The sequence below is a fragment of the Cuculus canorus genome, chromosome 1, assembly GCF_017976375.1.
Source record: "Cuculus canorus isolate bCucCan1 chromosome 1, bCucCan1.pri, whole genome shotgun sequence".
Classification (NCBI taxonomy): domain Eukaryota; kingdom Metazoa; phylum Chordata; class Aves; order Cuculiformes; family Cuculidae; genus Cuculus; species Cuculus canorus.
This window is the reverse complement of record NC_071401.1, coordinates 7584823-7601492: the sequence shown is the minus strand read 5'-3', so window position 1 is coordinate 7601492 and position 16670 is coordinate 7584823. Positions and strand designations below refer to the sequence as shown.

General features: G+C 43.2%; 1 protein-coding gene across 2 annotated transcripts; it reads left to right on the top strand.

The window, feature by feature from the left end:
- The first annotated feature begins 3193 nt into the window (after positions 1-3193).
- Positions 3194-16647, top strand: EEF1AKMT1 (EEF1A lysine methyltransferase 1). Of its 2 annotated transcripts, none has more exons than XM_054056548.1 (5): positions 3194-3305; positions 9769-9922; positions 10821-10903; positions 11171-11451; positions 12913-16646. In XM_054056548.1, the coding sequence occupies exons 2-5, from the start codon at positions 9773-9775 to the stop codon at positions 13038-13040; spliced, it is 642 nt and encodes a 213-aa protein (XP_053912523.1). In that variant the 5' UTR covers positions 3194-3305; positions 9769-9772; the 3' UTR covers positions 13041-16646. The 2 variants fall into 2 exon arrangements, with proteins under 2 accessions (XP_053912523.1, XP_053912522.1); XM_054056547.1 differs by lacking the exon at positions 3194-3305 and adding an exon at positions 6020-6150 and having other exon boundaries at positions 12913-16647.
- The last annotated feature ends 23 nt before the right edge of the window (positions 16648-16670 follow it).

Here is a 16670-nt window from a genome sequence, read left to right as displayed (position 1 = left end):
TCCAATTCCTCCTAAACTTTCCTTCTTGAACAGTCTTGTAATGTGGACTCTAGCAAGGTCTTGAGCAGTGTGCCTGCTGCCAAGTAATATGTGATATCATAACCTAAATAATGTCGCCCTGCCCACCCCTCCAAGTCCCCCCACATCCACGTGCCCTGACGTGACCTCTGTAACCCTCCTGGGAACCTGGAGGGGCTGTTGCTTCAGGAAATCTGGACTGAGAGTATGTGTCTGTCCAGCCTCCTCTGTCCCTTTACTGTCAACCCCGTGCGGATCATTTTTCACTTAAAATGCTTTACAAATACGTATGAAATAGGTAAATTACTTGTGGCGCTTCTTTGTAGAATCTAAATCAGACTTCTTACTGCACTAATTAATATTATTTAAGTATCAGATAACTCATTTTGCAGCAATGCAGTGGGGGTTGGTTGTTTTAAATTACAGCAGTGGTGGTTATGTGAATGGATACAGGTGCCCTCCATGTAGGACAGTATTTTGTGCTGAAGACCGTTTTTGGCAAGACCTTTCAAAGAACTCAGAGAGGGTAACGCACTGAATGCCAGATCCAAATTACACAGAATTAATTTAAAACCAAATTGAAAAGTCTGCAGTCCTCTACTGTCATGAAAAGCCTTCTTTTGAAATGCGGGAGAGAGTGAAGTAGAAAGTATGGGGATCTAATGGAAAAATCAGCTTATCCTCACATCCTGCAGTGAGAAGAAAATTTTATTCTCTGCTGCCTACAAAAGCTAGGCTGCAAAAATATTTTATGAGAATTTAGTGTTTCTGTCTTCCAAGGAAATAGTTCTGCTTTGCTTTCAGTGCTGAGTCTGGGACTTTCTGTTCAGCTGTTGCAGTGCTGCAGCAGATAAAGATTCAAGAGGTTGTAGGTAAAATAGCTATTCCTTATTCAAGTCGTTGCTGATAGGAATCTGGAGAACACGAGGAGTCTGCTGCTGAGTTAATTATCAATAATCGCGATCGGCCACTTTCGAGGAGTTGGTTTATAGGCGAATAGAAAGACAGTGTTATGAAAATGCTTTATACAAATTATCAGGGTGAGACGAGACTATAAAAAAAGGAACTAAACAAAAATGTGGCAAGGAAGTTATGTTTCTTAATTCTCTGTTTGGGGCAGTATGAGATGATCATAAGTGCCAGACAAATGCATCGTACCTGCCCAACATGAGAAATGGGGTAATGAGAAGTTTCTATGCCCAAAGAGAAAGACACAATTAACTGAAACAAGAAAACTTGCTGTTTTTTGAAACTGTCTTAGAAGCAGCTCAGTTGCTGTCTGTACGCAAGAAAGGGAGCTTGTTTGAACTCTGTAATATTTAATTCAAATGGAGAACTGGACAGGGAAGCCGCATCAGGAACAACAATGTAGGGAGCTAGGCTAGTGTTGAAGGCAAAAAGCTCATGGCTTTTGAATCCTTGCCATTTAACTCCCGTTATTTCCAAGTCAAACATGACTATGGATGTCCAGCTTGAGGTACGCTAGCAGTTCTGTATTTGTGGGAATAATTGAACTCCTGCATGGTTTTCTGCTCCTGGCACCCAGTGAGGAACCTTGTGGCACTGGCTCGCTGCGTAGTTCTTGCGGTTTTATGAATCATAGAATCACACAATGGTTTGGCTGGAAGGGACCTTAAAGATCATCTGGTTTCCTCCCCGTAGCAGGGACACCTCCCACTGGATCAGGTTGCTCAAAGCCTCATCCAACCTGGCCTGGAACTCCTCCAGAGATGGGGTATGCATGAATTCTCTGGGCAATGTGTTCCAGTGCCTCACCACCTCCAGAAGGAAGTTTCTTCCTAACGTCTAACCTACATGTCCCCTCTTTCAGCTTAAACCCATTACCCCTCGTCTTATCACTGCCCTCTGTGATAGTGTGAGAAATGTCCTCACTTCTAATTAGCCTACCAACTCTCCTGTCCTTCCACTGTTTTTGGTTTCTTTGAATCTTTAGGCTTGCCCTTTTAACCACTCTATCACTTTGCATACGTATTACGGTGTGTTGTACAAAGATAGCATCATTCATGGAATCAGACGATGGTTTGTGTTGGAAGGGACCTTAAAGATGGTCCAGTTCCAACCCCCCTGCCATGGGCAGGGACACATCCCACCAGACCAGGCTGCCCAAGGCCCCATCCAACCTGGGCTTGAACACCTCCAGGGATGGGGCAGCCACAACTTCCCTGGGCAACCTGTGCCAGTGCCTCACCACCCTCATGGTGAAAAAATTCTTCCTAATGTGCAGTCTAAATCTGCCCCTCTCCAGTTTATACCCATTGCCCCTCGTCCAATCACCACAAGCCTTTGTGAACAGTCCCTCTCCTTCTTTTTTGTAGCCCCTTCAGGTACTGGAAGGTCACTATAAGACCTCCTTGGAGTGTTCTCCAGGCTAAACAAGCTCAACTCTCTCAGCCTGTCCTCGTAGGGAAGGTGCTCCAGCCTTCTGATCATCTTTGTAACCTTCCTCTGGACCCATTCCAACAGCTCCATATCCTTCATATGTTGATGATTCCAGAACTGGACACAATACTCCAGATGAGGTCTCACAAGAGAGGAATAGAGGGGCACAAGCCCCTCCCTCGACCTGCTGGCCGCGCAGAGCAGCGCCTGCCCCCGCCTCCGCCCACAGTGACCAATGGGGAGCAGCACTGCAGGGGAGGGGCTGGCCGTGCCCCCGGCCACGGCAGCCAATGGGGAGCAGCGCCTGGCCCCGCCCCTGGCTGTGGCACCCAATGGCTGTGGCAGCCTGCCCCCGCCCCTCCCTCAGCCATTAATGGAGAGCGGCACCTGGCCCCCGCCTCCGCCCATAGTGACCAATAGAAGAGCAGAAGGGCAGGGAAGGGGGCGGGGAAGCGCCTGAGACAGCCTATGGGGACGCAGCATGTGGCCACGCCTTCGTGTGCAACAACCAATGGGAGTCAGCGAGGCGGGGGAAGGGGCCGAGCAGCGTCTGGCCCCGCCCCCACCGCAGCCACCAATGGGATGAGCAGCGCCCGGCTCCGCTCCCTCCGGCAGCAGCCAATGGGAGAGCAGAGCGGCAGGGGAGGGGAGGGGCACCTCCTGACCACGCCTCCGATAGCAGCAGGCAACGCGGTGAGGGTCGCCTGACCCCACCCCTTCATGCATCACCCAGTGGGAAAACAGTGTCTGGCCACGCCCCATCCCTCTGCAGCCAATGGTGAGTAGCGCTGCTGTCACCGCCCCGCCCTTCCGAAGTGTTCCCGGCAGGGGGCGCGATTGGCGCGGCGCTTGGAGTGTTCCGCGTGCGCGGAGGGATCTGGCATCCGGTGAGTGGGTGACAGAAACACAGAGAGGGGTTCGGCTCGGTGCGGGCTGTGCTGCGGCTCGGGGGGCAACGTGCCCGTTCGCCAGGTGTTCCACGGGCGGCGGGAGCCGATGCCTGGAGCTGCCACCGGGCCGGGGGGGCTTAAGGGGGCTGCTGGGGCAGATGGCGCCGAGGAGCGGGTGACCGAGCGTCTCGGCTCCCCACTAGCCAGTTCCCAGGCTGCACGGGGCAGCAGCTGAGCGCCTGCCGCAGCGCGCGCCCAAAGCGATGGAATGCGGGAGGGAACGGGAAAGGGCCTTCAGCAGAAAATGTTGTGGTACCAGAAGTGGTTACTGTTGCAATAAATGGAGTGTTTGTTATTTAAGCTTAAGGAGAGTTAAGTTTCATCTAAGTGATTGTGTTTTCATAGAATCATAGAATAGTTTGCGTTGGAAGGGGCCTTAAAGATCCTCCAGTTCCAACCCTCCTGCCATGGGCAGGGACATTTTGTTTTAAAGTTAGACAGAATGTCCCTCTGACAGCGTGTTTTCTTTCAAACAGTGTTTTTTCCAGATGCTGTTAGTGGTGTATAGGAAGGGTTGGACTTGATGATCCAAGAGGTCTTTTCCAACCCAGTGATTCTATGATGTGAGGTGTCCCTCCAGGGTCTGTACTGGGGCCGATGCTGTTTCATGTCTTCATTAATGATACTGACAGCGAGATTGAGTGCACCCTGGGCAGGTTTGCAGATGACACCAAGCTGAGTGGTGCAGTTGTCACACTGGAAGGATGAGATGTCATCCAGGGGGACCTAGACAGGCTGGAGAAGTTCTCTCCTGGGAGAACCTCAGGAGTTCTCCAGACTTAATCCTGAAATGGAGCTGCTTTCAGATTCGTGGCAAGTGAGCTGCTCCTGGTTCACAAATACTGCCCTGTCCCTCTTTCCCTACTCCACAAAATCATTAGTATGTAAGAAAACTACTTAAGGTTTCTGTGCAGGTATGTCAGTTTTGCTTTTCTGATGTCCCCTGGCTTGGCCATCCTGTTCAGAGGCTGTTCTGTTTCATGGCACCTGGACCAAAAAACCTTGAGGTTTTGAGTTTTTCACAGCTGACTGCAGGGGAACAAGCTGCCTGCCTATGCTTGAGGATGACCTCTCAGATGTTTGAGAAGTTTTTATTTGTGGTAGTCTCTACAAAATGGATGTAGGTATGGCCTGGCACTTTTCCATTTCTTCTGGCCAGGCCATGATAGCTAGCAGGAGGATTTTTTTTTTTTTGTCTAAATTACTTTCCTGTCATTCCTGTGAAAGTGGATTTGGCGATTCTCCCACATTTGGCTATCTTTAAGATCCCTTCCAACACAGACTGTTCTATGATAGTTGTCTGTGTTGTTCCCAAGCTGCCCAAGTCAGTATTTGAGACAAATAGCTGATCATGCAAGGTGTTTGCAACACATATCAAGAAAAGCTGGATAAAGGAGGGCCAGTGTAATGAAAGCCACCGGGAAGATCGTCTGGTTCCAACCCCCCTGCCATGGGCAGGTACATCTCCCACCAGATCAGGCTGCCCAAGGCACCATCCAACTTGGCCTAGAACACCTCCAGGGATGGGGCAGCCACAACCTCCCTGGGCAACCTCTGCCAGTGCCTCACCACTCTCATGGTGAAAAAATTCTTCCTAATGTGCAGTCTAAATCTGCCCCTCTCCAGTTTATACCCATTCCCCCTCGTCCTGTCACCACAAGCCTTTATGAATAACCCCTCTCCAGCTTTCCTGTAGGCCACTTTCAGGTACTGGAAGGTCGGGCTAAGATCTCCTCTGAGCCTTCTCTTCTCCAGGCTGAACAAGCCCAACTCTCTCAGCCTGTCCTCTTAGGGAAGGTGCTCCAGCCCTCCGATCATCTTTGTAGCCCTCCTCTGGACCCTTTCCAACAGCTCCATATCCTTCTTACATTGAGGATTCCAGAACTGGACACAATACTCCAGATGAGGTCTCACAAGAGAGGAATAGAGGGGCAGAATCATCTCCCTCGACCTGTTGGCCATGCTTCTTTTGATGCAGCCCAGGACACAGTTGGCCTTCTGGGCTGGGAGCACACATTGCCAGCTCATGTCGAGCTTCTCATCGACCAGCACCCCCAAATCCTTCTCTGCAGGGCTGCTCTCAAGCACATCATCCCCCATCGTGTAATGAAAACGGGGATTGCCCTGACCCAGGTGCAGGACCTTACACTTTGCCTTGTTGAACCTCATGAGGTTCACCCAGCCCCACTTCTTCAGCCTGTCCATATCCCTCTGGATGACATCCCGTCCTTCTGCTGTGGCAACTACACCACTCAGCTTGGTGTCATCTGCAGACTTGCTGAGAGTGCACTCAATCTTGCTGTCAATATCATTGATAATATATCCAAGCTATACTGTATGTATTTATACTATATCTAACTATATCCAAGTTTGTCTAGAATAAAGTATTTTCTGAAGTTGCACATGTGCTTTTTACATTCTTGATTAAAAAAAATCTAAGGGGCTAACACCACCCTCTTCCTCACCCCGCCAAGTGATGAACAAGGTGGCTTTCCGGCTGTATTCCTCTTGTTCCTTGACCTTTTAGTAGTCTTTCCTTTCTCCCATCAGCTGAGGTACATTTTATTAGAGATGTCAACTTTAGGGTACCATAAAGAATGAGCATTGGAAACTAGCAAAGCAGTGTTTCCTGCAGTTTGAGAGTATTCTTTGAAGTGGTTTTGTAAATGTGGATCCTACCTCCTGCCTGCTCTCCCTCAGAGTGGACGAGCTTCCTCTCAAGTGGTGTTGTGGATCTAGAAGGATCTGTCCTCTGGAGCAAGCTACACTTTGTCTTCATGGGGTGAGCAATGGTGCAAGGGCAGATGGGGCTGGTTACTGTGGATTTCCAAGCTTCTCTGGACAGGGGAACACAGCTACATTTGGGCATAGAAGCCACGCTGTATCTCAGAGAGTAGTTTTCCAGCTGATCGTAACTTCATAATTATGGATGGGCCAAAGGTGCTGAACTACAGAAAACTGTAGGAATTTTTGAGTGAGTTAATTTTTCCATAGTTCTTTTTAATTTGTTGGGTCTTTGTCTTCCATTTTAGCACTTGGCTAACTAGAAATTTTTTTATATGACAGCTGGAAATGAATGTTAAATAGGTACAGTATTCTTGTGTAGACAAGGCATGGCAGTCACCTGTGCACTGTGTGAGCTGTGGGCCATACAATGTAGTTGTAGTCACCTCACTTTTCCTGGTGGGTAAAGGGTTTTTTTGAGTAGATCTGGCCTTAGAGGCCAGTAGCATTCAAATTTGCCATTTTACCCTATGAATACAACCCTGCCTATTCATGTTCCATGTATCTGTGGGAAGCTCCTGCCCTTTTTTTTTCCTGCTTTCCTTTAGATGAACTTTAACTTCACCACGAGTCTTATTTTTCCAAACTCTGCGTACAGTGTTCTTGAGCTATTCTTGGAGATACGATTTCTTTATTGGTTTGCTTTTTCTTTACGTGCAAATGCAACACTTAAGCTAAGAAATAATAGTAAAGATTTGCCACATTGCTAGCTTTAAACCTTGTATTCCTGTTAATGTAAGGGTTTAATGTAGGTGCTATGGCTGTGTCAGGATTGCGTGTGTTAGGAGTGCTCTGAATCCCAGGATGCTGCTAAAATGCAACCCCATTCCTACATGTGGTTCTTGTAGAGAGTTTTGTGTGAGGACAGAGCACAGGCTGCTTCTGGAGGGACCCAGGGCTGGAGACAAGAGCAGATGGGCCAGCTGGAGTCTTAATGTTCAGGGGCCTTCGGAGTTAGTAGTTCTTTAAGTGCCAAAGGCACTGTGGGTTTCTCTGTTTCTTCCCATCCTCCTCCAAAACTTTTAGGTATGTTTCTGGGCTTGAGAGCAAGTGAACGTTCTGGGAAGGGTATAAAGAGGCTTTCAGACTGTAGAACTTTCTGCTCTCTTGAAGCCAAAGGAATTTACAAGCGTTGTTCACGTAAACTCAGTTTCTTTAATAGTTTTCTGATGTAGTTCTTGAGCATGGAAATGTCTTCATGCTGATGACTTGAGTCAGAATGCATAGGCAATATAGGTATGTTCAGAAAAATATATTGAAGGTGTTCTTGATAGATATACATAATATTTCTATCATATGTTCTTAATTACCTCTCCTTGCAGCCTCACAGTTAATTGCTGCTTGGTTCCTAAAGCTTTAATTTACAAACTGAAAACTGTAAAAAATTCAACTAAAATAATGTTTATAGAAAAAAAAATGTCTGTGGCTGTATGCCTTTTTATCTACTGAAATAATGGGTAATTGCTTCAGCAATTTCATCTGTGAGGGTTTCATTTAATGGGCTTGAATTTAGTCCTTGCAAGTGCTTATATGGGCTCACTGAACATAAAGATGAAAATTTCAGCTTTTCACTTAAGAACTGCAAGTTTGCATCTGTTTCAAAGTTTCTTAAAGTCAAAGCATAGATATGTCCTTGCCTAGGGGATAGTAGCAAACCAGATTACTACATGTATGATGGACTTAATAAAAATCAAAATTACAAGATGAATGATTTTAAACTTCTAACATCTGTCCTAACGAAAAACGTTTTTGTATGTGGCCTAAAATAGATTGTAGCATTGGGTATTGTTAGAGCACTGTTGCTACAACCTACTATCTGTGTGAACTTTCAGTCATTTTTTATACTAAGTACTTCAAACAATACATAATGTGGTAATATAAATAATTTTAAAGCATTTCTGTTTTATTCAGCAAAGAAATAGGGACAAAATTAGCCATTTTGCTTTTACAAGGTAGTTTGACTCCAGAATTCTCTTTAGTGAAGCTAATATATAGGTGGGTCTTTAGGCTTTGAATGATTCCCTGTCTGGCCAACCCAGCCTGAGAAGCCAGCAAGTCGATGAATTATACTCTAGGATATCTTTACTGTTATCACATCACACTGAGTCAGTGGAATGGCAGAGTAATTATTTCAGTGAGTACTGATGAATTCTCTCACGGTGACAGATGAAGGATACCATTTTTCCAGCAAATAGGGAGAAGCTGAGTTTTAAGAAATGTCTTGAAAGCCCTGTAAGGGGAGGGAGGACTGGAAGGGGAAGAGACTGAATTCTGGAGGTCTTCTTGCAATGCAGAGAATAGGAAGAAGAAAAACCATGAGCAGCTATATTCTAATTATACTCAGCTTTCGAAGTTGCACAGAGTTCAGATGGCACACAGTTCTCTTGTTGAATTCAGCACAAAGGCAGGCGTACACCCGTTTCCAAATTCTGTTAAAGTCATTGTTTGTGAATTAGTTCTTAGATCAGATGCAGAGAGAACGGATTTCTTGAGAGAAGAATCTTTTTTGCTGTTTCCTCCAGTACTTTTCACGTGGTGCGTTCCTGTTTTCATCACTGTTGTTCCGCAAGGTGGCTCTGTCTCTTGTGGGGAAGGCACCCAGGCTTCAGCTTTCCTCTGAGCAGATGCTGCACTGCTGACTGGGCTGAGCAGGGCTCGGTGATGCTGGGCAGCATAACCCAGTTCAAGAAAGTGATTGTGCTTTGCCATTAGAATATTGAAAAAATGAAAAATTTCTTCACCATGAGAGTGGTGAGACACTGGCACAGGTTGCCCAGGGAAGTTGTGGCTGCCCCATCCCTGGAGGTGTTCAAGGACAAGTTGGATGGGGCCTTGGTCAGCCTGATTTAGTGGGATGTTCTTGCCCATGGCAGGGGGGTTGGAACTAGATGATCTTTAAGGTCCCTTCCAACCCTAACTATTCTGTGATTCTGTAATTTTATGATTAGTCTATACCATGTCTTTTCGATACAAGTTGTGTCTGTGTTCTTAGGCAGAAAATACACAAATTTTTGCTTTAAAAACATCTTGGGCTTCTTGCCTGCTTTTGTTTGTAGGAGGTGTCTGGCATTCAGAGGCATCTTTTTATGGCATGAAAGTTAAAGCCAGGTAATGCTGATCCTAGAAGAGTAGTTTACTTCATTTTGATTGAGATTTGTGCGACTTTCAAACCTGGGAAGGAATGGCTAGTAGCTATAATTATTTTGGGGAGGGAGGGGAATAATTTCTATAGCATTTGCCAAATCCACTAAAGTTTTTTTTTGTCTGCAAGCCAATACAAAAGTCTATGGATTCAGGAAATCGAGAACTGTAATGACAACTTCCCTGTAAGATACAAGCCAAGTCTGTGTTGTATAGAAAGGGAACAGTGTTTCTGCTCTTCCTGAATTCTCTCTGGAGTCATGTTATTTCCAATCTGGCTCTCACTAGTTTAAGAGCCTCTAAGCAGAGGAAATATTTTTTCTCTTATTAGGCGGCTTTCCTAGTTAACTGTTAGACTAAATCTGTGGTGTCGGTCAAGGTTGTTTTGCCTCAGCAGAGTATGCCGTTATTAAAAGCATTCACCACTGAAAAGGGTTAACTTAATTAATTTTTTTTTCCTCCGGTTGGCGTCTAGAAAAATGGATGATGATGATGATGACATTCCCCAGCTTTCATCCCATACGTTGGCTGCCCTCCAGGCGTTTTATTTGGAACAGCAGCAGAGAGAGGGCATTAAGACCTCCCAGGGGTTTAATCAATATTCCATTGGCTCAATAGAAGAAGACTGGGTAAGAAAGTAAACTTCAGTGAATGAAGCACAGTTAGAGGAGTAGCCTTTACTGGGTTTCTTTTGTGCATGGATAATGAAATGAAATGTAAAAGGAGAACACTCAAGATGTTCCTAGAGTGCCAAAAGCAAACTATTGATGGACAGTAACACTGTTGGGATTTGCTTTAATATTAAACCTTGGTATAGTTTTCTGTTCCCCATGTTTGCAGGGGGTACAAAGTGAAATTTCTCAAAGAGAGGGAATAAAACTGCCAATAGAAGCATTTCCATCTGGAAATTTTAACATCAACCTGACATATGAAAGTACTGAGGAGTCTTCCCGGAGTTTGAGACAAACACCATGTAACAGGATCGAGTGGTCCTTCCTTTCACATCATATTTCTTTCTGTGTTTTATTTCTTTAGTTTTGTGGATGATCGCCTTATAATTTTTTTTTTTTATTCTGACAGACTGCTTCTTCCTTTGTTTCTGGGTTGTTTTTTTTACTGTTCCTTTTTCTGATCTCTTCTGATTTAGTACTTTTATCCTTTATTTCCTTCTATACTCTCACATTCCTTGTCCTTCTGTTAAAGTACCTCAGTTTAAGAGCACATAAATATTGTGCATCTGCACATTAGATTTGAACTAACCTCATCAGTGAGTTTGCTTTACTTGGTTTTCCTGACACTGCAGTAAATGCATTGAAAACACATCGCAAGCTGCCTGCTGCTTGTCACAGGATTACAGCAGTAAAAAAGGCTATCAGGGAAAATAGTCACCTTTCCAGCTTTACCATTTGTGAACTGAGAAGTTGCTATGGATTTTGGTTTTCTTAAAACATGACTCGCCAGGCTTAACTGTACTTAGCGCAGTCAGAAGATTTGATGTTGTTTGTAAATGTGCGTTATCTTTCTCAGCAACTGAGCCAGTTTTGGTACAGCGATGAAACTGCATCATGCCTGGCTAATGAAGCGGTTGCGGCAGCTGGAAAAGGTGGCAGGTAGGTTTGAATAATTTTTTTTGAATAAGATTTTCTCTGTAGTAAAGCTTAAGGTCTTCCTGCAGCACAGAGGTTGAATACATAGTAGCTTTAATACTTCAAACTCTATTATCAAAGTAATTCTTTTTAGAATGGAGTAGGAATAACTAACATTTTTGGGACTAGTGTTTAAAATGTTTTCCCAAAGCAGCTCTGAGGGCTGCTGAAGGATTTTCCTTGTTGTTTGCCTTTTAAATTAATATTTGAAGTTATTGTCTGTTTTTTCAGGATAGCATGTGTTAGTGCACCGAGTGTGTACCAGAAACTGAAAGAACAGGATGGTAAAGATTTTTCAGTATGTATACTGGAGTACGACAGAAGGTTTTCTGTATATGGAGAGGAATTTATCTTCTATGACTACAACCACCCTTTGAACCTACCTGAAAATCTTCTGCCACACAGTTTTGACATTGTAATAGCAGATCCACCCTATCTGTCTGAGGAATGTCTTCAAAAAACTGCAGAGACCATCAAATACTTAACAAAAGGAAAGATCCTGCTTTGCACAGGTATAATTAATTAAAATATTAGGTCATCATAAATGATTTTTTACTCTTAAAAGACAAACTTGCACAAGCGATAAAAATACTAACTCAGTACTAATTTATCAGTAATTCTGGGAAGAATATATACTAAGCTTTTCCTTGGAATACGTTAGTTCAATCTTTATTTTAAACTGAAGACACGTGGGTTTTCATAGTTAAAGTCAGTACTTTTTTATATGCATTCTACTAAATTTTTGAAGAATTGTAAGATCATCCTGCAAAGTTTGAGAAGTACTTTTTTTCTTATAAAAGGGCCACTCTTTATTCCAGTGATTGAATTCTGAGTGTGACAAACAAATGCAACTTATTGTTAATGCTTTATTGAGTAACCTTATGGATCTGTGATTTTCTAAACACGTCAGTAGCTGCAGGATTTCAGCTGCCACATACTACCTAGTATCTAAGGTGAGCTAAGTCAAAAGAAGGACAAATAGGTTGGAATGGTCTTTGCTTTGTAAAGTGGGATGATTTTAGCTAAGTCTTGAAAAGAAAAACAAAAAAAAGTCAATTTTTTTTTTTTTCATATTATGTGTCCTTACTGGTAAACAGAGACATTGTAATGTGAATGATTGTAATATCAAGGGATTTTGCTGCTGTGATTCAAGGAAGAAGCTCTTGGGCACTGAAATACAGCAGGAGGAATTAAAAAACAGTGATAAGAGCAGTGAAACTGGAAGACTTAGCAGCTGTACTTGCAGATCCTTCTTTATGAAGGTGTACTTGTTGGCTTAAGAAGCTATGAGTATCTGCCTTAGTCATAGTGTTTCTTAAACTGCAATCATATTACAAGACATGCAGTAAATGTTAATCCAGTAAACCAAGGACAAAACCCCCTGTACATGCAATTGGAGGAAGGTCAACCAAGCAGGCAAATAAGAAAAATTAATATATGGCCACAGAAATCCTACTTCTTTGTTTCATTGCAAATGGCAGTCATGCACAAGTATGGTTCTCAGATTGTTTTTGCCCTAAAATGGATAGCTGGTCCTTCGATTTACAAAGTTTGAGAAGTGATGCTCAAGAAATAATTTCTCAGTGTGGAGCTGTATTATATTACGCTGCAGTTTAAGTAGAAGAGTATACGTAATCTGTTTGTATTTCCCATGGCTCCCTACCATGTAATTTCTTTGGATTGCAGCAAAAAGAAATTCAAATTTCTGTTTTCTGTAGAAGGGGCACTGATCTTACCCTCTACCTATTCTCATGAAACCTGTGAAACATTTACTTCCTTGGGGCCTCTTCCATTCTTTCAGATATATTTTAAAGTTCCCAGTCGATTCAGTTGTTAAGGAGGGCTGACGGTGTAGCTGCTTTAAGCCTTCAAATAAGCAGGCTCTATGTATATGCATTTAGGAGGAGGTACTGAAAAAGCCCAAACATTCTGTAACTGTTTTTCTCATTGAATAGTATTTATTTTTCCTGCAGGAGCAATCATGGAGGAACTGGCAGCAAAGCATCTTGGTGTGAAGATATGCAAGTTTATTCCAAAACACTCAAGAAATTTAGCCAATGAATTTCGATGCTACGTGAACTATGCCTCTGGACTGGACTGATTCTCATAAGATCTACAGCTTTTTCAGTCAAGCTCCTTTCTGTTTTTTTCCAGTGACTCCACGTCTCTCAATGCTGAAATATTCAGCTGCAAGCACTGTTTTTCTGGGCTAGCTTTAATCAGCATGGTGTGATAATGTCTCTCTTTTAACTGTATAAAACCTGCAGTTATTGTGTTTTACATCTTACCTATTAGGTAAATGGGGACCAAACAATGCAGGTGCCGGATAATGGGAACTTCTCTGTTAGAGTTTCATTCTAATGGGTAGTTTTTTATCATTCAAGGCCTCTTCGGTGACCTCTCTGAAGTGATTTTTAGCTGGTTGCTTGCCTCACAGACATTGAAATCATCATTGTATCAGAACCGATGACTTGATCGCTAGTGGTTGGTTCAAAGAGCATGAATAGTGGTCTCCTTTCAGTCTTGAGAGATGCTCCATTAGTAAAAGGATTGAGAGATGTCTGTTGTCACGTGTTTTCAGATTCATTATCCAGCAGGCTGATGTTTTTGTAAAGGCTACCTAGAAGAAAATAGTTCTCCTTCTGGAGAGGCTCTCTGGTTGCTTTTAATAATAATCAGAACTACCTGCAAGTTGCCAATTAAGAGAAAACTTACTGTCCACTATTGCTGCCAGACTGGCTTTTTAAAAACTTGTGATTGTTATTTCACTTTTTCTTAACTAAGTTGTTAAATAACTATTTGCAGAAGTACGGTGTGTTTATTTTGCGATGTCTCCTTAAAAAGCTCAGTAAGGGTTTCCCCATTAGAGAGAGCATTACTTTCACTAAGAATCCTGTACATTAGCCAGGCCAAATCACGTTGAATACTAAGTAATTACTGACTGAAAATGCAACAGATCAGCCGGGCCACGCGTTAGTGCTTCAGACTCTGTTCATGGGTTCTTACTTTGAGTCACTTTCAGTGTTGTTTATGAGATATTTCTGTAGTAATGTTACCCATATGTGTTAGTCCCTTAAATCTTGAATCATAATGGATCTGAATAGCTATAGTGCTTGCTTTTTAGTAGATTTCGATGTCAAGCAGAAGATGATTTACAGCTATGTTAAGTATGTAGTTACAAGAACAGTTTTTTCCCCCCCCAACGCCTGGTTTTATCTTTGCCTTCTGTTCCGCAGACAGCAGCAGAGCAGTAGAATAGAAGCGTCTTAGAACTTGTTAAGTCTTACAAGGCTGCTGAGCCATAATTAAATGTATTGATAAACTCCCACTCCTTCTAATAGGCAAATGCTAAATTTTACATACAAAATTTGGCCTATATTTCAGTCGATTTCAATCAAATAGGTGATGCATTGGAAAAAACTTAATTTGGGATAGCAGAGATTTTTGGTAACAAGGAATTTTTAAAGCCAGTTTTGACTAACCTTTTGACTACACTACTACTGTATTTTTGGGTGAAAGCTGGGTCATAAATTCCAAGACACTGAACACTTTATCAGCTATAAATATCCTATACAAAACATAAGTACTTGTCTGTATGTGCTATATTTATATATTGGGATTTTGTAAAAGACTAACAAAAGTTGCATCTACAAAATCAAGCACCTAAAATGAAGTATTAACAAATGTATTTTGCAGTGGGGGATAAACTTAATGAAGCTTGTGAGACAAGAATTCTAATAAGGTAGAGCTAATACGCCTGTTTCTGTGCATTTCTGCTATTTGGATGCAGGTTTTCCCATGGGGTGGTGTAAACAAATGAGCAGGAACAGTGTGGATTGAATATAACCCTCTCTCACTGCATCCTGAGATGGACACAACACTGGTTCATAAGTACTCATCCAAATCACTGTCACTCTATTCCCCATTTCCCAAAAGATCTGTTTACTTCCTGAGGCTTTTCCCTACTCCCATTTCATATCTGCTGCTTCTTCCTCTGTCCCCTATGTAGTGTTCCTGAATTTCATGACTGGCACAAATCCGTGCTTCACAATTGTAAACTGCTTTACTTTTATTACCTTAATGTCTTACACACCGAGCAGATGCAGACAATTAAGTAACTCCTGAAGCTTTATTCTTAACTACGTAGAGACTTCAAGTGGGGCAGGTATGACTGCCAGAAGGGAATGATATTCTTGCCCTGCCAGCCCCTAAATTAGAATGTTCAAACACGAGCTTTGCCTGTGTTCCTGCTTTGCTATGAATTCCTTCAGTTGTCTTTATTTTGGTAAATGTGTATTGTTGAGCTCTCTGTATAAGAATTAAGATATCTTTGCTAACTTCAAAGAATTACGATAACTTTGCAAACTTTCTTAAAAAGAGAAAACTACACCACTCGGTTGTTCCAAGGGATTCAGTTCACCAAGAAAATAACTGCTGCTTTTTCTCACATGTAGGTGAGACAGCTTGGAAAAGAGAGACTGTGAAGATGCACGTTATGAGGGAACATGTAAATCTGTGGAGATGCACTCAACAGAGCAGCCTGTTGTCCAGTGGCTTCCCTCTTAAAAGCCTGGTGAGCGCAGGCAGCTGCCCAAGCAGAGCTTGACTAGTGGCACTCATAGCCTTCATCAAGGATAACAGGAAAACTGGTTTTGCCATACTTGTTTCCAAGGAAGTAGCGGTGTTTCTGACAAGCCTGCGAGTCACAAAAATTCATGGTGAATTCGTACTTTGTGCCATTGCAGTAACTTTAAGAAATATTATGTAACAGCAAAACCTTTCCTTTTTCTGTAATAGGATTAGGGAAAAAAAAACCTTCTGTGTCAAGTAGTGATTGGTTTGCTTTATTATGGATGGACTTCCTATTGGAACAGACTGTGGTGAAACGTTATCACTGTGCTGCTTTTCCAGTGGTGTTTATGAGTGTGGAGGCAGATGTGCGACTGCCTCTTGGCTGCAGTAACGGGCTCTGTGCAGCACCGGAACATCTCAATGCCCTGCTGCTGGTATGGATGTGACACTTGGCAGAGGAAACCTGAGGTCTTGCACACAGGCTGATGGCTGTAGGTGGAACAGGAGAAGTCATAGCTGTTGGTGTCTTCCCAGATGACAAATGAAACATTTCTAGAAATGCTGTTGCATGAGTCTAAGGTGCGGCTTCTGTTAAGATCTAACCTTGTGCTTTCCTTTAAAAATGGTGTTGCTCTCAGTTCGATGTTGCACGGTTAGCCTGTCTCTGTACTGCATGATTGCCTTCACCCCTCTGCCCATGACCATCTGTACCAGAGCAAGGGGTCCAGTCTACAACTACCTCAAAGGAGGTTGTAGTGAGGCAGGTGTTGGTCTCTTCTCCCAAGTAACAAGTGATAGGATGAGAAGAAATGGCCTCAGGTTGCACCAGGGGAGGTTTAGATTGAATATTAGGAAAAAATTCTTTACTGAAAGAGTGGTCAAGCATTGGAACAGGCTGCCCAGGGAACTGGTGGAGCCTCCATCCCTAGAGGTGTTCAAAAAACTGTATACATGTGGCACTTCAGGACATGGTTTAGTGGGCACAGAGCATTGGACTTGATGATCTTAGAGGTCTTTATCCAGCCTTAATGATGCTATGGTTCTAGATGGGAAATAACTGATGATTGGTTTTGTCACTCTCCCTTGATTATTTGGAGGGTGCAGTGAGGTGGAGAAAGGGGTGTTCAGGTTCAGGTTGCAGAAGCATAGTTGTCAGAGC